The 26,033-nt window shown below is 40.9% G+C and overlaps 1 protein-coding gene across 1 annotated transcript in view; it reads left to right on the top strand.

The window, feature by feature from the left end:
- Positions 1 to 26,033, top strand: part of LOC124775038 (DNA polymerase alpha catalytic subunit) — a 256,724-nt gene that overhangs the window by 104,487 nt on the left and 126,204 nt on the right. Inside the window, exons 14-15 of the mRNA XM_047249816.1 lie at positions 15,976 to 16,247; positions 25,876 to 25,995. Coding sequence (XP_047105772.1) covers positions 15,976 to 16,247; positions 25,876 to 25,995 — 392 coding nt within the window. The remainder of the gene's footprint in view (positions 1 to 15,975; positions 16,248 to 25,875; positions 25,996 to 26,033) is intronic.

Genomic DNA, 26,033 nt, shown 5'->3' on the forward strand with positions numbered 1-26,033 from the left:
CTTTGAAGTGAAACTTAAGTCTGATTTAAACTAGTTGGCACAAAACATTTGAGGTCCAAAGTTGCAACGTTGTTGCATGAAGTACTGTCTGGAGGCAGCCACCACAGCACATTGCTATTCGCAGCAATAGAAAATTGCTTTCAACCCCTCTGTCATGCACAAAAACCAAGTAGATACATCTGAAATTAAAATAAGATATAGATCTCTATAATGTGTCTCATAATAAATAAAAAAATTTTTCTTAATTTTAATTAGGGCAGTCTTTTGTTAATTTTAATTAGAGCCAGTGTTATGTTGGTTAATGAAATAGGAGAAATGTTCATGTCCGTAAAAGTTTCCTACTTTATCATTGCATATCTCAAACACTATTACAAACTGAAATAAGATCTTGGTGTGTCTGCACAAAATGAAATATATTTAGAATGCAGTCTAACTTACCATAAGGAGATAATGGGAGCTTACTGAACAGTATTCTCGAGCTGGATCTTGCTGAACAGTATTCTCAAGCTACACAACAGGAAAGTGAAATCGTTTAAAACAAATTCACAAACACAAGATTTAATTGAAGCAAGAGGTCAATTAAAGTGCACTGTACACTAGTCAGACAGTGGGAAAACACTGCGTAATTCAAAGTTGGTGGAACTGTCCGTTTCGCTGCTCACGGTGACAGGTATTATAAAGTCTTCAATACACTGTTGTAACACACTTTCATTATTCCATGTTTCCTGTATCATTCATTTCACATGATTCGGTAGCTTTTGCCAATCTTATGGTGTCACTTTTTTAATTGCCTCCTTCAAAAGGTGTCCCACTTCACTCAATGTATTTAGTTATTTTTATTTTTTTGGCAGTGTGATGTTTAACTTAGCACAAATCACTTCTGTTGTGTTGAAATTGCAGTGGTGGGGAGGCACTCTGCGCACTTTGTACCTGTATTTTTGATGTTGTTTCATCCACTATGTAAACTGGGTTCTTTGGTTTGTCTTGAGAGACAAGATGTAATAATTCTGCCCTTGTCAAGCTACTGTTAATACATATCTTAGGTTTCACTAGACATAAATGTCTCTTTCTTCATTGCCATTGTGGGTGCCTTATCTTGTAAAACAGAATGATATGGCATGTTATCCAGAACAATAGTGGAGTTTTTCATTAAGTTTTGAAGCATAGAGTATTGTGGTTTGTCTGTCTGTGGTATTTGGAGGTCTTGCTTAAACTGAATAACAGCAGATGATTAGAAACGAAACCTTTTGAATTCCTGGCATTTACTACAATTACTCTTTTCCCAATTGGAGCTGCCAAACTACGGCTTGTCCAGCATTTTTTTCCCTTCTTCTTCTTCTTTTTTTTTTACCTGTGTCATACACACTCATGTTTCATCAAGCCAAATTATATCATCAAAATTTGCCCTACCAATTCCGTAAGAATGCTGCAATATCTTCATGTTCCGTTAATAATTTGTGACCAGAAATAAATTTATTGCTGAATCTTAACTTTTCACAATTCATGGCAATGATGATTTCCTACCCTGAAACAGGCTGCTGCTACAAAGGTAGCATGTAACTTTTTAAGTGTTGGACACTCCTTCCTGGAGTAATACATTGAGGTGACCAAAATCACGGGATACCTCATAGTACAGCAACTTGACGTGGCATGTACTCAACAAGTCATTGGAAGTCCACTGCCGAAATAACAAGCCATGCAGGCACTGTAGGCATCCATAATTGCAAAGGTGTTAGCAGTGCAGGATTTTGTGCATGAACTGACACCTCAGTTATGTCCCATAAATGTTCGATGGAATTCATGTTAGGTGATCTGGGAGGGTAAATCATTCACTTGTTGTGGCCTGGTGACATGGCATATTGTCATCCATAAAAGTTCCATTGTTATTAGGGAACAAGTAGCTGAACATGGCCATTTCCAGTTAATGATTAGTTCTGTTGTACCAGAGGATCCAGTCCATTCCATGTAAACACAACCAGCTTGCTCAGTGCATTGTTAACAGTTTGGATCCATGTCTTTGTGGGGTCTGTGTCACACTCAAACTCTACCATCAGTTCTTACCAACTGAAACTGGGACTTATCTGCTCAGGCCACAGTTTTCCAGTCATCTAGGGTCCAACTGATATGATCATGATCTCAGGAGAGGTGCTGCAGTCAATATTATGCTGTTAGCAGAGGCACTTGCATTGGTCACTGCTGACATAGCACATTAATGTAAAATTTCGTTGCACTGCCCTAATGTATACATTTGTTGTTTGGCCCACATTGATTTATGCTGTTATTTCATGCAGTGTTATTCATCCGTTAGCACTGACTGGTCTACGCAATCGTGGTTGCTCTCGGTCATTAAGTGAAGGTCACTCCATTGCCTGTGGTGAGAGGTAATGCCTGAAATTTGGTATTCTCAGCATAGTTTTGACTCTGTGGATCTCAGAATATTGAATCCTCTAATGATTTCCGAAATGGAGTGTCCCATGTGTCTAACTCCGATTATCATTCCACGTCCAGAGTCTGTTAATTCCCGTCATGCAGCCATAATCAAGTCAGAAATCTTTTCGAACGAATCACCTTGAGTACAAATGACAGCTCCACCAATACACTGCCCTTTAAAAATACCTTGCGTAAGCGATTCTGCCACCTTTTGTATATGTGCTTATTGCTATCCCATGACTTTCGTCACCTCAGTGTATGTTTATAGCTCACACGACAAATCGCATTTCATGAAAAGAGTCAAGTTTTGTGACACTATTGTTGATGTGCCTCCTCTTCCCCAGTGTCACCAGTGTAGATGACTCGCCTGATACCTTCATGAAATTCTCCTTCCAAATTATCATTCACTGGTTTGTTGAGCAGCTGCAGTTCACTCCTCTGCTGTATCCAATCGAAAAAGATGTTCTCCAGCATCTCTCTCTCTCTCTCTCTCTCTCTCTCTCTCTCTCTCTCTCTCTCTCTCTCTCTCTCGCTCCCTCCCCCTCCCCCTCACCCTCCCCTGTCCCTCCTTCTCCCCCTCCCCCTCCCCTGTCCCTCCTTCTCCCCCTCCCCCTCCCCTGTCCCTCCTTCTCCCCCTCCCCTGTCCCTCCTTCTCCCCCTCCCCTCCCCTGTCCCTCCTTCTCCCCCTCCCCTCACCTGTCCCTCCTTCTCCCCCTCCCCTGTCCCTCCTCCCCAGCTCCCCTGTCCCTCCTCCCGCTCCCCTGTCCCTCCTCCCCCTCCCCTGTCCCTCCTTCTCCCCCTCCCCTGTCCCTCCTCCTCCCTTTTCCCTGTCCCTCCTTCTCCCACCTCCCCTGTCCCTCCTTCTCCCACCTCCCCTGTCCCTCCTTCTCCCACCTCCCCTGTCCCTCCTTCTCCCACCTCCCCTGTCCCTCCTTCTCCCACCTCCCCTGTCCCTCCTTCTCCCCCTCCCCTGTCCCTCCTTCTCCCCCTCCCCTCCCCTGTCCCTCCTTCTCCCCCTCCCCTCCCCTGTCCCTCCTTCTCCCCCTCCCCTGTCCCTCCTTCTCCCCCTCCCCTCCCCTCCCCTCCCCTGTCCCTCCTTCTCCCCCTCCCCTCCCCTGTCCCTCCTCCCCCCCTCCCCTGTCCCTCTTCCCCCCCTCCCCTGTCCCTCTTCCCCCCTCCCCTGTCCCTCTTCCCCCCTCCCCTGTCCCTCTTCCCCCCTCCCCTGTCCCTCCTTCCCCCTCCCCTGTCCCTCCTCCCCCCTCCCCTGTCCCTCCTTCTCCCCCTCCCCTGTCCCTCCTTCTCCCCCTCCCCTGTCCCTCCTTCTCCCCCTCCCCTGTCCCTCCTTCTCCCCCTCCCCTGTCCCTCCTTCTCCCCCTCCCCTGTCCCTCCTTCTCCCCCTCCCCTGTCCCTCCTTCTCCCCCTCCCCTGTCCCTCCTTCTCCCCCTCCCCTGTCCCTCCTCCCCCCCTCCCCTGTCCCTCCTCCCCCTCCCCTGTCCCTCCTCCCCCTCCCCTGTCCCTCCTTCTCCCCCTCCCCTGTCCCTCCTTCTCCCCCTCCCTGCTCCCCTCTCCCTGCTCCCCTCTCCCTGCTCCCCCCTCCCTGCTCCCCTCTCCCTGCTCCCCTCTCCCTGCTCCCCTCTCCCTGCTCCCCTCTCCCTGCTCCCCTCTCCCTGCTCCCCTCTCCCTGCTCCCCTCTCCCTGCTCCCCTCTCCCTGCTCCCCTCTCCCTGCTCCCCTCTCCCTGCTCCCCTCTCCCTGCTCCCCTCTCCCTCTTCCCCTCTCCCTCTTCCCCTCTCCCTCCTCCCCTCCGCCCCTCTCCCCATCTCCTATCCCTCCGCCCCTCTCCCCATCTCCTCTCCCTCCGCCCCTCCCCCATCTCCTCTCCCTCCGCCCCTCCCCCATCTCCTCTCCCTCCGCCCCTCCCCCATCTCCTCTCCCTCCGCCCCTCCCCCATCTCCTCTCCCTCCGCCCCTCCCCCATCTCCTCTCCCTCCGCCCCTCCCCCATCTCCTCTCCCTCCGCCCCTCCCTCATCTCCTCTCCCTCCTCCCCCCATCTCCTCCTCCCCTCCTCCTCTCCCTCCTCCCATCCCCTCTCCCCCTCCCCTCCCCCTTCCCTCCCCTCCTCCTCCTCCTCCTCCTCCTCCTCCTCCTCCTCCTCCTCCTCCTCCTCCTCCTCCTCCTCCTCCTCCCATCCCTCCCTTCTGCCCTGGCCCCTCCCTTCCCTTCTCCCCCTCCCCTCTCCTCTCCCTCTCCTCTCCCACCCCTCTCCCACCCCTCTCCCACCCCTCTCCCCATACCAAATATTCTCCCAAATTCATGCAACTGGCTGTGTATGATCACGCCATGTCTGACTCCTTGTGAAAGTTTCCTAGAAGTGTGCAAGTCTGCTCCTCATTTGACAACTGTCATCACACATCTTCAGGCATGCAAAGCTAAAATTCACCCAAATGTCACACTATGATGTCTCTCTGAGGACTGGCAGACACATTGCTTTAGGTAGCACAGCACAGCGGAAGTGGCAACACAATGAGAGCCGACTGTGCCAAACTCCCATTGGCATATTGGTGACTGTAGCCATGCAGTCTGCTACCTGTCAAATGACAAGAAGTGTAAATGCAACTATAGTTATCTGGGCCATGTTATTTTGACTTGCTTCAACTGAGGTTTCCTCAGTTGTACAGGGTGTGGTAGATAAGTAATGAGACCGGCCGCCGCGCGGCGGCCCAGTCGCTCGCAGGGCAGTCTCCACCTGTACGTCACGTGCTGGGGGATCTGAGCTAACAATAGAACCGGTTCGCAGTCGCGTCGGATCTCTGGTGCAGTGAGGGTCGAGCTTCGCGTATTACATTGTTTGTGTGCCCATGACACTTGTGAAAACGCTGAAGATGGATCGCTCGATAGAACAGCGGTATGCAATCAAATTTTGCTTTCGCTTGGGCAAAACTGCTTCGGAAACTTTTGCTATGATTACGGAGGCCTACAAAGAAGACTCCCTATCAAGAGCTCAAGTGTTCCGGTGGTTTAATGAATTTAAATACGGGAGGGAATCTGTTGAAGACATGGAACGATCTGGACGCCCTTCAACGAGTTGTGTGGATGAAACGGTGGCCAAAGTGAAAGAACTCCTGGACTCCGACCGTTGTTTAAGTCTCAAAATGATCGCCGATGAGGTCTCCGTGAATAAATTTACGGTTCACCAAATTGTTACGCAAGATTTGATGATGAGGAAAGTTTGCGCAAAATTGGTTCCCCGAGTGCTCACCGCCAAACAAAAGCAACAACGAGTGGACGTTTGCCGTGAGATGTTGAATGATTTGGAAAATAATCCACACTTTTTAGACTACGTAGTAACAGGCGACGAATCGTGGACATTCCAGTACGACCCGGAGACGAAAGCCCAGAGCTCGGAGTGGCACACACCGGCATCCCCGCGGCCAAAGAAAGCAAGAATGTCAAAGTCCCGCATCAAGACAATGCTAATTGTGTTTTTCGACAAGCGGGGGTTAATTCACAAAGAGTATGTCCCTCAGGGGAAGACTGTCAGTGTCGAATTCTACAAAGAAGTCCTTCAGCGATTGCACAGAGCCGTCAAACGGAAGCGACAGGACCTTGCTCAACGCTGGCGTCTCCACCACGACAACGCTCCGGCGCACCCAGCGTTCCTCGTGACCTCCTACTTGACCCGAATTGGAGTTGAAGTTTTGCCACAGCCACCATACAGCCCTGACTTGAGTCCTCCTGATTTCTTCCTATTTCCGAAGGTCAAAAGATGCCTGAAGGGTCATCGTTTCGACGATATTCCGAACATCCAACGTGCTGTCACGAAGGCACTAACTGGGATAACTCAAACGGACTACAGTGGGGCCTATGAAGCTTGGAAGACGCGCTGGCAACGTTGTGTCGACGCCCAAGGGGAGTACTTTGAAGAATATTAACGTTTTGTACAAATTGGATCAATAAATTTGTTTTTCTAGACTGAGTCTCATTACTTATCTACCACACCCTGTATGACAGGGTGTTCCGAAAGCGTTGAAAAGTAAGTTGACTGTCATTCATGTCGGGCCCGGTGAGTCCATGAGAGGTGATTCTGTCATTTCAATAAATGTCAAGCATAATTTCCAAATCAGAAACCAAATGCGAATATTTGAATCACTCTTGGAGAGCTGAAAGAATAAATATAATATCAGAAGAGGAGGACAATTTCAAGCCATTTTGTGTCACAGCTGAAAGTCTCTCTTATGTTACATCAGAAGCAAGTTTTAGTAAATGAAAATTTAGGTGATTGTGAAAAAAGAGCTTAACAGTTGAAACAGCCAGTCAGATCTAGATTCAGTGCTTGCTGCCGTATACTGCTACTAGTTTATGTGAATGGGAGTAAGCTCAGTGTACTGTCATTGCGTGCATGTACTTAAATCAACTGCCAATTGTATCAGGGCAGGCTGGTCAGTAGAGGCTGCCAGTAGGAAGCATGCACAAAGCAAGATCTCCACCACGCCATCCACTGGTGACTCGTGCCTATATACGTGCGGAGCAGCGGTGACTCACTGCCACTACGTTCTTTTAGCTTGTACCGCTCACATCTGTTGTCCTGTGTATTGCCTATGTTGCACCCTATGTATGATTCTTTTGTCTTGCAATGTGTGAAGTTACGTGAGGCTTATTTCCATTATTGTTCAGTGGTTTATGAATAAAGCCATATTTATGTTACAAGGATTAGTTTCGTGTATTACTCGGTTGCTTCACTTGCAGTTGATCTTAGACTGATGAAAACTGTGGAGAATTCAACAGAATTATATAACAATAAGTCTGCTTCTGTGGTATTTCTGTTTTCTTACAAGATATTGACCATTTGCTTTCCGCTTTCTTCTTTCCCATGCCTCTTCATTAGTCTGCTGGTAACTGTCCACTTTTTATGTCACCCAGAATTCAAAGTCGTTTTCTTCTTCTTCTTCTTCTTCTTCTTCTTCTTCTTCTTCTTCCTGTCCTTCCCTTCCTGCAATCTTTCTTTCAGTGACTCCTCTTGTATGCAATTTGCTTACAGTATACGTCCCAGTGAAGATATTTTCACCCTGTTTGTCATTTATACTAGTTTTCTTTCTGTTTTTATTTTATTTTTATTTTGGGAAGGATTTATTTATTCATCTCACTTTTAATATTTTCCCTCACAAGCTCATTTCAAAACTAGCCGAGTATTTTTATGTCCACTGACACACCTATAGCTTTTAAAAGTGGGACGACCATTACTTCACTTTAGGAAGGTAAACAAGACTCTGCCCATAACTTGGCTGGCTCATACCATAAAATGACACTGTTGTTTTCCGCCAATAAAATCAATCAATTGGAAATTAAAAATCCCATAAGCACATGAGACTCCACATCACGTACAAGTAAAGCTGCATGTAAGCACTAATTAATCTAGGCACCTTGAAATAAAAAATATGTAATGTATGTAATAAGGTACTTCTGGATGACAAAAGAAATAAATCTAAAATTGTAGGTATTTATATAATATTAAATTATATGATTAAAATTACAATATTATTACAGCATTTTTTGTTTATATTTAGGTTTGTGAAACTTTGTTATTTGGCTGTAACTTCAGCTCATAAGTTACTGTAACTTATTAAATAACAAAAATGACTTTAAAAGTATTATATTTAGCCTTTTACATCTTATTGTCACCTTATTTACAATTTGTTTGGAATCTAATTGCACTGCCAGATCGCAATGAACACTCATTAGAGGAAGACTAGTAAGTCTGTCATTTCCCATTTTATTTCTGATGTATGTTTTTAGCCCCTTTAGAGCAGAGAAACATCTTTCTGGCATCATCATAGATACTGGAAGTGTGGCTATGATGAGGAGCTTTTTTTATGAAAGGGAGAAACTGTTCATTGCACTGACCAATAGCTTCTATTTCAGCGGCATGTTTATGATCTAGAGTTTTCCAGTGATTGTGCCACATCTCATATTCACCCAGAAATACTGTGCCTTCATTTTCACCCAGAAATATTTGTGCTGTCTTTGTGAGACTTTTTTGTCCTGGAGTCATTATTATTATTTTTTTTTTTAGGCAAGAGCATCTGAATTCCTTTGATCATTTCTTCATGTGGTTTAAAATGAGCATGGAGTACTGTAATCACGTGTTCAGTAAAAGGGTAAATCACATGTTCAGTAAAAAGGTAAAATACGTTTCTGCAGTGATATATTTTGGCAGTGTCTCCTGGTACATTGTTGCACTGGGTTTGCCTTCCAGTCATTCTTGGAACAACTATGTCACTTGGCCTCATCTGTTTTGCCTGCTCAAAAAGGAATGAGAATTTACTTTCGTTCCAAATATTTTGCAAAGTAATTTTTATTGTTTTCGCATAGTTGCAAGTGTTGGTAAAGTCCATATAGACCTTCTGCTTTGCTTTGTCTAGTTTCACTAGCTATGAAAAAACTTTTCTTACTCTAACTAGGGACACAATAAAGTGGCTGTTTTCTAAAGTGGTCTGCAGTTGGTATGCTTGAGTGTTGATATAGCAGCGCCTTGAAGAGTCTCAAGTGTTGCTTGTACTACAGGCAGCATTTCTGCAAATTTTTCAACAGCCATAAGCTTTTCTGTCCACCATGTCTCACAAAGGGAGATAAGCATCAAATGATAAGAGTTAATTAGTTCTGCAATTTTCTTCAAAAGGTTGTCCCGAATTGGAAATTGTCCAAAAAGGTTTACTGTAATTTTTATAGTTCTGATCCATTTCCGTATCATAGCTATCTCACATGAAGGCACTAGAACTAAATTAAGAATGTGTGCCACACAGTTTATGGTATCGTTCTGCAATATTTGTTCTCACACCTCGTAACTGGCTGCTCATCACTGCAGCACCATCAGAGCCTTGTCCAATAAATTTATTCATATCCAAATGAGATGCATTATAATTGTTGTTGGCAGTCCTTGAGCTGAAACATCTTCTACACAGATAAATTCAAGAAAATCCTCCCTGATGATTGATTTTCCAGATGACGAATCTACCTATCGTAAAAATAACGTTGGTTGCTCTTGCCATGATATGTCTTCTGTATTGTCAACCAGTACAGTAAAAAAAACCTGCTTCTTTTACTCTTTTAAGTTCTTTCGGTTGAATGGCATTACCACACAGTTTGATAATTTTATTTTGAGTTCTGGAAGAGGTATACATGGCCTTATTGTGACTATTTTGTGTAAGCAAGTGATTCTTACGTGTTTTATGGCTGGATCGAGAACAAAAATGAAGTAGTGCTCTAAAATTACCGTCTTATCTGCAGGTTCTTATAACTTCTCCAGAATCATGGGATCCTCTGAGGGTAGTTTCCTGTCTTCCGCACAAAAGAATTGTTTCCGTAACAGATTTTAATCTTTTTCTGTTCTCTTAAGCAATTTTACTATTTTCCATATTGATTTACTCAGTAAAATCAAATACTGCGCCTTCTGCAACTTTACAAAACCTCCTGTCTGCTCGGCAGCAGATTTATGATATTTCGTATCTGAATGGTGATCAAAGCTCTCTAAAGCTTTCATCCAGTTAGGAAATGGCTTGCTAACAAAGGCCCAGTGTTCTTGATGACCGTGACCACCTTGTATTTTTCCAAGGAAAATACATACTTTCCAAAATGCTCCCTGCATGACATTTGAATACACAAACCATGAGTGCCTGGTAGTCCAATGACGTTGAAAAGAAAGGTTTTGGAAACTTGAAGATACCTGATGGGGTCCAAGGCTCTTTTAGAGCTCTCAGCTTTTCCTCATCGTTGGTTGGAGGATGACCAATATACTTCCCAGTATCATAATCCATGGATGGAGACACAGATAAATTCACCCTGGTTGAGTGAAAGAAAGGTATGAATTAAAATCAAACACTAGAATAACACATCCATTTTTGCCGATGTACAGCTAGCTAGAGGAATGGTCGATAAACCACAGCATGCTGCTTCGTCCTGGATATTTTTGTGTATCGAATATGTCTGCAACACACTTCCTGAAATGCGTGCAGCTCTTTCACAGCATAGTGCATAGCTGTTACAGGATGGCCTGTGTCAAAAATAAAGCCTGTGACTGAGTGGTGACCAGTTGTAAATGTGACGGTCGTACAAGTCCTCCATTAACATCCACCATTAATGTGCTTTTGAGTTTTATTGTGAAGATCACCCAGAGTAATCTCCACAAAACTGATAATGCAAATGGCTGTTGAGCTCCTCTTAAAGAAATAACAATGATGGTATTACGATTTTTTATATATATATATATACTGAAAATTTACATTCCTAGCTTTCGGAACTTTGTTCTTTCATCAGGGAGGAGAGAGGGGGAAAAATGGGAAGAAGGGAAAGTGGATTCAGTTACTCACAACCCAGGTTATGAAGCAACAGGGAAAGGTAAACAGGGAGGGTAGCAAGGATGGAGGCATGGTTGTCAGAGGGTATTCATTTTTCTGTAAAGTATTGAAGTAATTTGTTTGAATGAGTGTTATTAATTGTTCATGATTCCCTATTCAACAAAAAAGAGAAAGTCTGCTTTCTTTCTTATGTACAAGGATTGCAACAAAATTATGTGAAAGGGCAACATTAAAATTTTGGTAATGTTGGCTTTAAAAAAAATTTTAATTAGTTTTTATACAGTGTGAATTAAATAAAAATAAAATTTTACATAAACATATCAGAATTTTAGTAACTTCCTCCTACCAATGCTGTAGATTCCTAGATCTCAAAACAGGCATTTTAGAGAGAACATACATGGAGAATCAACGCAAAATCAGTAAATTTTCTTTCTGTGTTGCTTAAGATTAAACTGTGTTAAATACGGTCGTATCATCTACAAGCAGTATTGCTGACGTATTGTGTGATCCATATTTATTAAGGCCTGAGCTCCATAGTACTGCTCAGGCTTCACCAATACAATTCAGAAGCTTTCTTGAGTTCTACTGCTATCAATCTACACTTAGTGGTGCGGTGTAGCCATTATGCAGTGAACTCTTACTGTCTGATTTTTTTACTGTGGCCTTAATTTAATTTAATTCCAGATTTAATCTTCACTGAAACGACTATAGCATGTTGTAGGTGAATGTTCCACTAAGGACTTGTTTGGCTCTGTGCCTGAGGGGTGAATGCCACCTTGCTTCTTGCCCTAGTCACAGCATCCGCTGTTTAATCAATAGGTTTTACAGGCAAGCACCAATCACACGTAAATAAAGTCAGGTAATAAATGGCTCTGAGCACTATGGGACATAACATCTGTGCTCATCAGTCCCCTAGAACTTAGAACTACTTAAACCTAACTAACCTAAGGACATCACACACATCCATGCCCGAGGCAGGATTCGAACCTGCGACTGTAGCGGTCGCGCAGTTCCGGACTGAAGCGCCTAGTACCACTCAGCCACACTGGCTGGCAAAGTCGGATAATAATGCAAATAAATAAATAATTGATAAAACACTTCTAATAAACTTGAAAAAATAAATGGACACATGTTTGAATAACATAGTCAGCACAATACAAAAATTGATTAAAATTGGAGTACTGTATTGCCAAAAAAAATTCCACCCTAAGTTGAATGATGAAAGCTGTAGTGAGTGTTGTTATGTCACGTAAGATAGCAAACTATGTGGCAGAGCCCCCATACATTGCAATTCCACTAACCCAGCTGTAATCTCAAAGTCTAGATTCCAGTGAAATGCTACAGGGAACCTGCCTCACTTATCTGCACTACTATTAGTAAATCTTCATTACGATATACAACCCAACATACGAAAGATGTGTGATAACGACACCATCCAGTGTTGGAAGGGTGCAGCTGTACTGCTTAGGAAAACCAAATCCTACTCCCATCAGAACACTATTCAGACTGTGTGTCAGTGTTCTGCATCTCCATTGTATGCTGACAAACAAAAAGACCCAGAGGCACTCCATTGCTGCCTATTTCAAAGCTTGGAAACCAGATCACACTGGTCATATTCACGATTTGTTACTGAACTGTTAGAATTATTGTCATCAATTATTACATTGATTTCATTTTCCATAAAACATATCATCGTGGGCATCTTCTCAAGCTTATTACTCTCACCTTGCAGATCAATCTAACATGAACATCATAAGAGTTATCAACGAAAACACTGATGATGGTGGATTCGTGTGGCAACAGCCTTTTGAGTCGTGCCATCATACATTAATTTAGAATGAATAGAACATAAAGAAATATGTGCATGTAAAAGATCATGCCACATCAAAAACGAAGACATTCTGATATTCAATATTGAGATACACTCAATTTGTAGGTAACATACAGATTTGAATTATTCATTGTAAGTTCTCAAAGAGATTCTAGAACAATACGTATCTGAAAATGGTTTTAAGTTTATTTGTCAGTCTGCTCTTTCATTACAGTTGCTGATGTACCTCATTACTTCCAACTTGAGCTGATAGATTTAGAGTGTAACACCCCACTCAACGACCAGTTGTCCAGTCCAGGAGTTTACAAGACTTTTATAAAATGATGCCCCAGGAGCAATATCCTAGACTGCACAGACTATCTGCTAAAGTGTATTCAATGTTTCATTCAATACATTTGTTAAAATTTTTTTCTGTTATGAAATTGAGATAGTCCCACCAGCATTTGGGTTTATAGGGGTTAACAGATTTTTAGCTTGCCTAATTCCATGCGTTTGACTTTATCACTAACCACAGTTACTGATGATGTATTGCATATTCCAAAATGGAAAATGTATAAATTAATGAATATCATAACTTTATGTTAAATGCCTGTATGTAAAGCTTTCCACAGCTTGATCTTAAATGCTTGTATGTAAAACTTTTTATAATTTTGCTTACCATATTGGTTAATATTTAGTCACGTAATAAATGTTACTGCTTTGGTAGAAAAATAAAAAGATGAAAATAAATACGCATGATAAAATCCTGCTTATAACAGTGTGCTGCAATGTTCACCTCTTAGAAGTAGTGTTGCAAGCACATCTGCCCTAGTTTCCTGCATGCGCAGCCTTCGGCATGTGGGCATCTCAATCACACATCTGCCCAGAATAGTGCAGTGGGGGGAGCTGGGGGTGCTTAGCAGACTCAGCTGCACTTGCAGCTCTTAGAATGAAACACATCCTGATGTCATGCTACGAGTTTCTGTGAATTACTTTGAGCCTTGATTCTATTTAATCATATTAATTAAAGTCATCTTTATTCTCATATCTTTTGAGTTTCATATAAACCAAGTTATAGTGTATTCACAGGATCTAAGTGTTACAATATGGCTTATCAGGGAAGGCTGTTGCTGTACTGGTTTGCCAGTATGTATTTACAGGATCTAAGTGCTACAATATGGCTTATCAGGGAAGGCTGTTGCTGTACTGGTTTGTCAGTAGTTCAACTTAAAATGTTTGTCAAACCATAGTTTAAAAAAGCTGTGTTACTCGTGAACTAGATGTACAGCTGTGCGATGCTGTAATGAACTTGTGAATTCAAGATGCGTAGCTTGTTATGTGTCATGAATGATTCCGTACAACTCTTGGCTTCAGTTGTAAAGTTTTTTACCTCTGCAAACTAATGCTGTGGCTGTGGCAGTAAGCCGTCGCACGATTACCCTTTCGTGGAAGGTATAAGATTTTTGTTGCTGAAACAGTGTTGATTACTGTTGCTGTTCTGTCTTTCTCCACCAACTAGCCTCCTCTCAAGCAGGGGTGGCTGTTTTCTCTGTTCTGGCTCTCCTCACCAATCGGGCCAGCCGTTCCCACCTCCCATGCAGGCTGTCTATCCTGATGTCTTACAGTGAACATTGTTGCAATGCACTGTCAAGAAACCTTGTTATTTCCACTCATCATTCTTAACATAGCAAGTGGTCAGGGCGTATCACCAGCTTCAGAACTGAGGAAGATACTCCCTGACCCCACCACAACATTCATAGCTCTAAAATTTCTTATCACTCCCCTCTCCACAAAGTGCACAGCTTATGTGTCATCTCAAGAAAAGTTGAATTGACTCTCACTTAACCAGCCTGTAACTTTGTCACAGATATTCGGCATTCTTGTGCAGAGGCCTTGTCGTAGAAAGCACGGACCTGCTTTAACACGTTCCAGTGTTCACACGATGACTCTTCAATATTACTTTTCACTTCAATATTACTTTTCATGTAATCCGTATCACACTGTACAGTCTTAGTCATTGTAATTTTCAGATTACCACGAAAAAGCATTTCAAAGCAAAACCATGCCTTCTGTTATACCTTTGTACTGGGCTGGGAAAAGGTTGCTTTAGAAAAATTATAAAAGCTGTTTCAGACGGCCGAAAAAGTCTGTAAGTGAAGATTTGCACTACCAATACATGTGCTTATAACCTATTAAAGTTTCATTGACACCAGACTAATACTTTAGAAGATTTCAGAGTGAGAAGCTACATTCGTAGTTGCCAAAAACCTACACTGTCCTTGCAACAATCATACATTGAATATGAAAATCAGGTTGTCTCATACAGCCTAATGCAGAAGTATAAAAGAAAAATATTGCTGTAACTCATTTGCTCATAATTAAAGCCTAAATTCCAGTGTCCATATCTGTAATACAACAATTCAACAGTAGACAGCAAACCTCCTTAACACAACCAAACTGCAAATGCAGAACAACTACTCTGTAAAGCACTCAAAAAATTAGTCACAACTGGCAATACCTATAAACAACAGATCAGATGAAAAGGTAATGGAGAAATAAGCTTTTTTCTTACAAAATTACTGTGCAAAATGAAATAAACCTCTTCTACACTTGATCCTCAGGTTTTCTGGAAGGGCCTGCTGCCACTAATTCTTCATGGTGTGAAATTCTGCACCAAGTAGAACCACACCACAGTCTTCTGAAGCAAGTTCATTAGAATCCAGTCGCTCTCTCTCTCTCTCTCTCTCTCTCGGAAAAAAAAAGCCTAAGCTTGGTTGATTCATGCCACCCTAAACTCTCACCTTTAATAGTTGACTGCCCAAAGTGAAGCTACACATCTGACTGGCTTTAGTTTGCGACGCGCATAGCAATGGGGATGGGGAGGGGTGTACGGGAGAACGGTAGGGGGGGGGGGGGGGAGGGAGACAAACCCCAATTCAGAGCACAGCTATCGATGTTTATGTCCCATTTCAAAATTATGTTGTACAAACTGACAAGGAAGTTGGACACTTTTGTTTAAAGACAGACAAAATTCAGAACAAAGCTTGGTGTTTCAAACCTGAGTGAAGAGTGCACTGTTTCATCTCTCATCCACTGTCAAAGTCAGATATTGGCCTGTAAAACAGCTACGTGTATATGCCTTTAATTTATTTTATAAGTAATTGGGCTGTCCATGATTTGCTGTCGTATAATTACTGTCCAGACAAACGTGATGAATCTATTTCTTATTTCTGCAAATGTAGTATGTGGACATGTTTCACAGAGTTCGTACTTATTTTGAGCATTTAACCTGTTAGTCAGCCTTCAGTTCATCCTTAACATTGAAGTTGAGGCTACACGATTTTCTAAGTTCATGTAATTATTTCAGTTTTTTTGTTTTCAACAGTTGTTACGAGACCTTCTGATGGTGCTTTCCCTATGGATGTGAAACAGTCCCTGTCTCGATTCCGAGCCACAAGAGTGGAACACGTTGACTCAGAGCGGGCTTTGCTTTGTTACTTGGTGGCGAAGGTTTCGAAGATTGATCCCGATTTAATTGTTGGGCATGATTTACATGGATTTGCACTGGAGTTATTGGTGCATCGCCTGCAGGTGCACAAAGTTCCACACTGGTCAAAGCTTGGACGACTGCGACGTGCAAATCTCCTATCTATTAAGGTAGATTATTTTTTTATTTTAAGGTGATTATTTTTTTGGTACGAAGTGCCATTACATGTTTTTTGTCTGGGTTCCCAAAACGTAAGAAGTTTGATTGCCTCTGTTAATTTGATTGACAGTATATGTGGATTGTTGGCTGTACAGTTATATGGCAGAGTACAGATCAAGAGGTATGAGTTTCAAATTCCCAATTTGTGCTAGGATTTTTCTGCCATTTAACGTATTGTGCACTTTTGGCACTGCTGTGTGTAATAAAATTTGGCGTGGATTCAACATTAAACTGTACGCGAAATTTCTAACGTGGCTAGATGAGAGGGCTACCAGATTAGAGGAATAGTGACTTGGTAAAGTCATCACTTCTATGTGAGAATAAAACTTGACATAGGAGCAGTGTCCCCTAGTTAAATGCTTGGTGTAAACTTGTCTAAGATATGTAATTATAGTCATTGCCTTCAGTAAAATGGGAGGGGGCAGGCAGTTTTGGATAATTAAAATTTAACTTTAGATGGATTAGGGTCCTACGGTAGCTTGCAAAAAAAGTGTTCCCACATTAGGTCTTCGCATTTCAGTGTAAATTTGTTCACCATTTGGTGCTGAGTGGTCCATATCTGTGTGTAGTATAGGGTTGTTATAGTTAAACTTTTGCTATTTGAGCCAGTGTAGACAGAAAACTATTTACCATATGGGTATTCAACTTTATATGAATGATGTTCAGACTGTGCACTGCAGGATCTGTGTAGTTAGAAATATATGTCACAACTTGCCGTTAAGTGCCAGTACTGGTACAGTGACGGAGGATTGAAACACAAGCCTCAGCATGCATTACAGTTGCAGAACATCAACATGGGTCTGGACAACATGAGTATGGCTGCACTTGTAATGATGTTTTATCAAAACAACAGCACTAGTGCTGCTGCTCTTCACAAGCACTGTCAGATTGAAGGAACACGGGGAGGTCCTCCTTCTCACATCATTGAAGAATATGATTTAGAAGTTTGAATTAACTAATGTCTTGGAAATTGCTCCTGGGAGAGGTGGACAAACAATGGTGCCACAAATTTTTGAAGAAGTTGCTGTTGCCATGGCTGAGAATGCTAGACGCAATGTGCAATTTTTAAGCAGTGCGTGAACTGTGTGGTGACAGCTGAACATTACATAGTCCACTTTTTGAAAAGTGCTACAAACAGTTGTGAAATGGCATCTTTACTGCGGTTTCAGGCTGTCATGGATGCAGATTGTCTTCTCATTGAGCAGCATTCATAAACTAGAACATAAACGTGATACACAATTTGCAAATATTATCCTCTCATGTGGAAATTAAAATGTGTTTCTTTCAATGGGTTATTCATTATTTCTCTTTTGTATGTCCTTAAAAATGTTTGCACCAAGTTTGTGTCCTATGATCATTTGTTTTTCATGGGATCACTCTCGGTTAGTGAAATTTTAATTATAACCACCCTGTACATGATGAGAATTACTATCTAGGGGAGACAGCACAAAAAACAGAAAGACATTTTGCACCCATTCAAGGCGATTTCACTTGAAATACAATTATTGTTTTTGTATTAGTCTTGTCCAGGTCTGAGTATCTTTTGCATAAACTAAATTCCCTTCTGGAACCTTGTTCATTGAAATATGACAAAACTCATAATATGTGTTTTGTCTCCAAACACCACTAAAACTTATATAGTGCCAACACTTTTTAAAGGTAATGAAAGGCTGAAACTACTGGCTCAGTCACATGTGCTTGGTCAGTCACATGTGCTTGGTCAGTCACATGTGCTTGGTCAGTCACATGTGCTTGGTCAGTCACATGTGCTTGGTCAGTCACATGTGCTTGGTCAGTCACATGTGCTTGGTCAGTCATATTGCTTATTGATAGCTGGCCTTCAGAGGTAGAGGCAGTAATGATTGCTGCACCCATGGGGTTTTCAATAAAGCCACATGTGCTCCTCCCCCCCCCCCCCCCCCCCCCCCACTCTCCCTTTTGTCTTTATAAATGGCATGGAGACAAGCCTTCATTTGCTGGGCTATTCTTCAGCAACCATAGTTTAGTGCAGTGGTGGAAAGTAGTCAACTTCCAACAGTATGGATGTACTTATTTTGGGTATTAACACTGATCCTAAAAAGAGGTATCCTGTAGTCCTCTCAGACAGTGAAGATTTAATTATAATCACCCTGTAGTATTTCCTCAGGCCTTTGTGAAGGGAACATCAAAAACTAAAATATTTCGGGAACAATGGTGCACACTGTGCAAGCAATTATACTCTCTGTAAGTCTGTTAGACAAATTTCCAACAGTCATATTTTTATTAGAAAAGTCAATGTTTTCAAATATTATGAGACATTTGTGAAATTACTGTTGGTTATTCTATAGACTTGGCATTCTGACTGTCAAAGGAGGCAGAACATGTAAACTCAATTAATACATCAAAATCTGAGCATAGAGCCCATAGAAGAATTTTGGCACAAAATATATATGTGTGTATGAAACATTTCAGTTTAATACAACAATTAAACATAATTAAAAGTTAAGAAACATAGACCTTTCTAATTATTTACAGGTTTAATTAATTACACAACTAATGTTACTCTATCTATTCACTTCCCATCATCAGTAATTACACACATTGCACTCTATGCACACATTACATTCTCATCCTTGTGGCTGAGATCTGGACCATATCTTTGTATGGCAAAATCCTTCCATAATCAAGATGTTGATCTCAGGAAGGTGAGAGAAGTCCGGCATCTGACATCACAGTTCTAAAAACCTACAGTTGTCCATGCACATGGCATACATACTACAAGTGTATTCTGAAATGATAGAGATCTTTTATTTTGTAATTTTTACCAATCCCAACTTTTTTAATCAATCCCCTGCTTTGCATCATTTAAATAATATTTTGGTGTATAGCATGTAGTATTTAAGAAGTAAACATGTCGATTTTAGTTATATGTTTCATTCCTTGGGCAATTTATTACAGATTTATGATTCCCGGGTAGAAAATACTGTTTCAGTCTTCTGTTTAATTTTTCTTGGTATACAGAAGTAAATCTAGCTCTTGTTCCATGATTATTAATAGATCTGTTAGTAAGATAATTACTAGAGACTGGATTATATGCATCATAAAAACCCTAAAATATTCATGAATAGTGAAGATCATCCTTTCTCCTAGTATTGTAGTTATGCACACTGCTATTACTTTTGAATTGGGTTTGGTTGTTAACAACAAATTTCATAAGAGAGTATATATACTGAGAAGCTACTGTGAATATCCCTAGATCCTTAAATAAATGTCTGCAGGATGATCTTGGGTGGACTCCATCTATTATTCTGATTACACGCTTTTGTGCAATAAATACTTTATTCCTCAGTGATGAATTATCCCAAAATATGATGCCATATGAAAGCAACGAGTGAAAATAGGCGTAGTAAGCTAATTTACTAAGATGTTTATCACCAAAATTTGCAATGACCCTTATTGCATAAGTAGCTGAACTCAAACGTTTCAGCAGATCATCAATGTGTTTCTTTCAATTTAATCTCTCATCAATGGACACACCTAAAAATTTGGAATATTCTACCTTAGCTTTATGCTTCTGATTAAGGTCTATATTTATTAATGGCGTCATACCATTCACTGTACGGAACTGTATGTACTGTGTCTTATCAAAATTCAGTGAGAGTCCGTTTACAAGGAACCACTTAGTAATTTTCTGAAAGACAGTATTGACAATTTCATCAGTTAAGTCTTGTTTGTCAGGTGTGATTACTATACTTGTATCATCAGCAAAGAGAACTAACTTTGCCTCTTCATGAATATAGAATGGCAAGTCATTAATATATATTAAGAACAACAAAGGACCCAAGACTGACTCTTGTGGAACCCCATTCTTGATAGTTCCCCAGTTTGAGGAATGTGCTGATCTTTGCATATTATGAGAACTACTTATTTCAACTTTCTGCACTCTTCCAGTTAGGTACGAATTAAACCATTTGTGCACTGTCCCACTCATGCCACAATACTTGAGCTTGTCTAGCAGAATTTCATGATTTACACAATCAAAAGCCTTTGAGAGATCACAAAAAATCCCAATGGGTGGTGTTCGGTTATTCAGATCATTCAAAATTTGATTGGTGAAAGCATATATGGCATTTTCTGTTGAAAAACCTTTCTGGAAACCAAGCTGACATTTTGTTAGTACTTCATTGTTACAGATATGTGAAGCTACTCTTGAATACATTACTTTCTCAAAAATTTTGGATAAAGCTGTTAGAAGGGAGATTGGACGGTAATTGTTGACATCAGATCCATCCCCTTTTTTATGCAAAGGTATAACAATAGCATATGTCAGTGTATCAGGGAAAATGCCCTGTTCCAGAGAGCTATTACACAGGTGGCTGAGAATCTTACTTATCTGTTGAGAACAAGCTTTTAGTATTTTGCTGGAAATGCCATCAATTCCATGTGAGTTTTTGCTTTTAAGCAAGTTTATTATTTTCCTAATTTCAGAGGGAGAAGTGGGTGAGATTTCAATTGTATCAAATTGCATAGGTATGGCCTCTTCCATTAACAGCCTAGCATCTTCTAATGAACACCTGGATCCTACTATATCCACAACATTTAGAAAATGATTATTAAAAATATTTTCAACTTCTGACTTTTTGTTCGTAAAGTTTTCATTCAATTTGATGGTAATACTGTCTTCCTGTGCTCTTGGTTGACCTGTTTCTCTTTTAATAATATTCCAAATTGTTTTAATTTTATTATCAGAGTTGCTGATTTCAGACATGATACACATACTTCTGGATTTTTTAATAACTTTTCTTAATATAACACAGTAGTTTTTATAATGTTTGATAGTTTCTGGGTCACTACTCTTTCTTGCTGTCAGATACATTTCCCTTTCCCGGTTACAAGATATTTTTATACCCTTAGTAAGCCATGGTTTGTTACAAGGTTTCTTACGAGTATATTTAACTATTTTCTTGGGGAAGCAGTTTTCAAATGCATTTACAAAAATGTCATGAAATAAATTATATTTTAAATTGGCATCAGGTTCACGGTACACCTCATCCCAGTCTAACTGCTGTTGGCTTTCCCTGAAATTTGCAATTGTTGAATCGTTGACTGAACGTACTACTTTGGAGGACTGTTTAGTATTGCTGAATGGAGCTATGTCATATATTGTAACTAGCTGTGCACCATGATCAGAAAGACCATTCTCAACAGGCTGAGCATTTATCTGGTTAAACTTATCTTGGTCTATAAAGAAATTATCTATCAGTGAGCTGCTATCCTTTATCACCCGAGTAGGAAAATCAATACGGGTGTCAAATTGAAAGAACCGAGTAATACTTCAAGGTCATTTTTCCTATTACCCTCTTTCACAGAATCTACATTGAAGTCCCCACAAATAATAATTTGCTTCCCCCTGTCTGACAGATAGCACAACAAGGAGTCCAAATTTTTCAGAAATAGATGAAAATTTCCTGATGGGGACCTATATACAGTTACAATTATAAATGTGCCTTTATTTAATTTAACCTCACAGGCACATGCTTCTATATGTTTCTCTACACAAAACTTTTTTGTTTCTATACTTTTTGCACAATGATAACTTTTGACATATATGGCAACTCCTCCTTTCTCCATATTTTCTCTCATTACATGTGCAGAGAGCTTATATCCACTTACATTTACCTTATCCATATCAGTAACAATGTGATGCTCAGACAGGCATAGTATATCTATTTCATCCTCAGCTTCTAAATCTTCTAAACAAACCAGAAGCTCATCTATTTTATTCTTTAAACTTCCAATATTTTGATGAAATATACTTACATTATTTTTAATTATACTTTTATGAGAACCTTTCCTTATTCTAACATTTGCAGTACTCTCCTGTCTGAGTTTCTCATTGTGCTTAGGCCTAGTTGCTATACCAGTGGTCACATGGTGTTCAGAGAGGCAGATTATATCAACTGGGTTGGGTGACTTTAATTCATCAATGCAATTACCTAGGACTGAGATACAACTTGGTGGAGATAAAATTTCTGGTGATTGGTGAAAATTTATAATTGACAGCTGTGATTGGTGATCCAATGTGCTAGAATTGTGCTGTTTAATTTCTTTCCTAAACTGAAGATTTGTTTCAATCATGACCTCTCGTAGAACTTGACATCTTTCTGTCTTACCTATCCTAAAAAAGGTGCTGCTCCAACACCTGTAACCACTGGTATTTTACCATTCATGGCAGTGCCTCCCCCCCTTAAATTTCCTGCTATTACCCCAGCCAGTTTCCCCTTCCCTTTCCTGTTGAGATGTAGGCCGTGCCTGGTATAGTCCCACCTACTGAGAGAATCAACAGGAACCACACCGATATGAGCCCCCGCACCCGACCCAAGCAGCCGTTCCAACTCCAAATTAACTCTCCCAACAGAAGAGTTCAAATGAGGCCGGTCATGGCGTCTCAGGACAGATACAAACTCAACATTGGTGTGTCTCGATGCCGACGCAATCTTTACCAGGTCACACTCTATACTGTACCCAGGATCTCTGTCGATGCTGTTCCCTGGCTCTCCCACAATAACCACGGTGTCTTCCCTGGTAAAACCTCTACAGAGTGAACCTAAATCCTATGTCAGCTGATCCAGACTAGCACTTGGTTTGAAAAAATTTGTGACCTGGTATTCTGGTCCTAATTCCTCCTGCAGAAGTTGGCCTACACCTCTGGCATGAGAACTGCCTAACAACAAAACTTTCTTCCTTTTCAATTGCTTTCCTACATTCTTTTTCAATTTCCTATTGAAAGTTTGTTGAGTCTTTTCTACACCTACCTCTGCTTGAGGCTCATCAGTTTCTAACTGAAGCAACAGGTCAAACTTATTTTTGACATTCACCACAAAACTGTCAGACTTAGTTCTAGGCCTGTTCCTTCTGCTACCTGTTGCCACTTCCCACCTCTCTTTGCCCTTCTCCCTCCTTAACCTATCCAGATCTTCCCTAGCCTGATCTAGCTCAGCCTGAAGGGCAGCAATTTTCGCCTCCTGTTCCACTATCTTCCTATCTCTGCTGCAAATCCTACATAACCACTGATGAGCCTGATCCACTTTCCCGACACCCACGCCACTGCAGTCCCCCCCAATGAAAAAAATTACTGCATCCATCACACCAAACCCCGGAACTAACAATTCTACGGCAAGTCAGACACTTCTCACTCATGGCTAAAATAATACTTTAGCTACAATAAATCAATTAAATTACCGAAAATCAAAAAAGACGTTACAAGAATTAAGCCTATTCACAAATGTATATAAGCAAGTTTCTGATTTAAAATTCCGCTGTTTTTCTGAGATCTGTATTAAAACAATGAAGGTATATGCTATTTATTTTATATTTCACTCGATGGAATGAAAAAAGGACAATTAAACGAGATACTTTAACGTTGATTCTCCAAAAACGTTACGAGAATTAGGCCTATAAACAAATGTATATAAGCAAGTTTCTGATATAAAGTTACGCTGTTTTTCTGAAATCTTTCTTTGTGGATGAAATCATGTGCATGTGGTCAAATAATTCACAAATGTGGAACGTGCTTCTTCAGCAGGGTGATGTACTCCATGAGCAAAGCATGTCACACAAATCAAATTGGGATAAAATACTCAGAGGGCTTTGCCTGCTTTGATCATATAGGATGCAGCATCTGAAATAAACGCAAACATCCTTTCATCTGCAGAACATTCTGGAAATATTTTTCTAATACCATCATTCACAAATCTGGCGATCATAGAATGATTTACTTTTTTAGGTTCTTTGCAAGCCGTCAAATAGGAAGAAGAAGGCTCTTCTTTTAAAGCACCAACAATTAAATTTGCATCGCATTCGGGAGGACGACGGTTCAATCCCGCGTCCGGCCATCCTGATTTAGGTTTTCCGTGATTTCCCTAAATCACTCCAGGCAAATGCCGGGATGGTTCCTCTGAAAGGGCACGGCCGACTTCCTTCCCCATCCTTCCCTAATCCGATGAGACCGATGACCACGCTGTCTGGTCTCCTTCCCCAAACCAACCAACCAACCAATTAAATTTGCAGTGTAGCGGCCACTAGAGTGTAGTTTCGTCAACTGAAGTACAGATAACACTGTCCTTGAGTTCATTGCATATTTCTTCCAGAACATTTACGTAAATTGTCGGTTTGTAATTTTTACACATTGTTGATTTGTCTGGTATATTTTGATTTAAGCAATATTTGCACAGGAAGCCTTTGATGATAGGGACTGTTAAGTGTGTAAAGAGGAATATTGCTTGCAATGAATGCTTGACATAGATCCATGCTAAACTGACTTTTTTGGTTACCTTTGGGCAAATTCCTGCTACTGCAACTTGCTGTTGTCAGAAGCTGTGATCCTTTCTTCTGCATTCCTGTGATATGAAGACTTGTCTGGATATACTGGTCTATTTGAAACATTTCTTGCATGAAATGTTTTTCTTGCAAACTTGACAGTATAAAACAATTCCGTCATATGTAAATGTTCCAGGATGGTCAGCTATCCATGAAACATTTCTTTTTTTGGGTGGTATGGCACATGAGACTTTACACACTATACGTCGTAAACATGTTCATACATGTTCAACTGTGTTCAGGTACACAGTTCTCTAGAGAACCCCAATGGCAGTGCGGAGAATTTCAGCGATGTTCCTCCCAAAGTTAGAGAAGCTAAACTCACACATTTTGGAGAAACTAAAGCAATGGATAAACGAATCCTTTGGAAACAAACTATTGACGATAATTCTGACTTGTTCGTTCTAGAACTTTTTGTGTTGTAAAGGAAAATATACTCCATTCTTAACAAAGTTAACTATGGATGGTATTTATGCATGTGTTGTGACTCGCCGATCTTTGAAAGTGCCGCTGCGCAGTTACGCGTGTCCTCTACATGCGGCACTGTCTGCCAGCCATGCAGCAGCAGCGCCACCTAAGCGGCCAGCTAGCCAACGGCCGCTAGGCTTGGACTCAGTTATGATTTGACTGTTAAAGTGACACACGACTTACTCTGTTTACTTGATCTATGACTTTCATGTATTGCGTCGTCCGTGAAATATATTTGTTCAACTTGAAGCTATAATAGCATGTAAGGCTTTTCTATTTGGCATTGTATGCTTGTCAAAGTTGTTGACATGATTAAGACAGTTTTGTGTATTAAAGACAACATGCAGCATGAGTAACTAAGAGCTCTCTGTTTGAGAGCCAGTTAACAGATTTAAAAACTGTCTGAGGGCATGGAATTTTCTTTCCAATCTTTAAGTGCCCAGGCTTTATATATTTTCATCTTCTTTAATGACATAATTAGCTTATGGTTTGAGTCTCCTTTCCTGTAACTTCAAAAGGGTACAAGTGGTCTATGTCCATGTCCTTTACTAGACAAAGCTGTTAATCCGAAGGTTAACATTCCTGTTAGTAAAACTTGCTATACATCATCGTGCCTGGCACAACGCAAGCAGTTTACCATAATTGTGTTTTTTGAACTGGGTTGTCTGTTTTGTTCCATTCTCTGATGTTAAATTACTTTATTTCTTGCCAAGTGTTAATGCTGACTATTAATATGATTTAACTCACGTACAGGGCAAACAAGTAGGGCTTGAGCGGCAAGTAACGAGTGGCCGACTTATATGTGATGTAAAACTGTCAGCAAAGGAACTGATTAGAGCTCGTAGCTATGATCTTGGAACACTGTGCAAGCAGGTAAGTTTTTGCATTTGAATATTTCTTCAGGTTTATTT

Source organism: Schistocerca piceifrons, chromosome 2 (genome assembly GCF_021461385.2).
Source record: "Schistocerca piceifrons isolate TAMUIC-IGC-003096 chromosome 2, iqSchPice1.1, whole genome shotgun sequence".
NCBI classification, from domain to species: Eukaryota; Metazoa; Arthropoda; class Insecta; order Orthoptera; family Acrididae; genus Schistocerca; species Schistocerca piceifrons.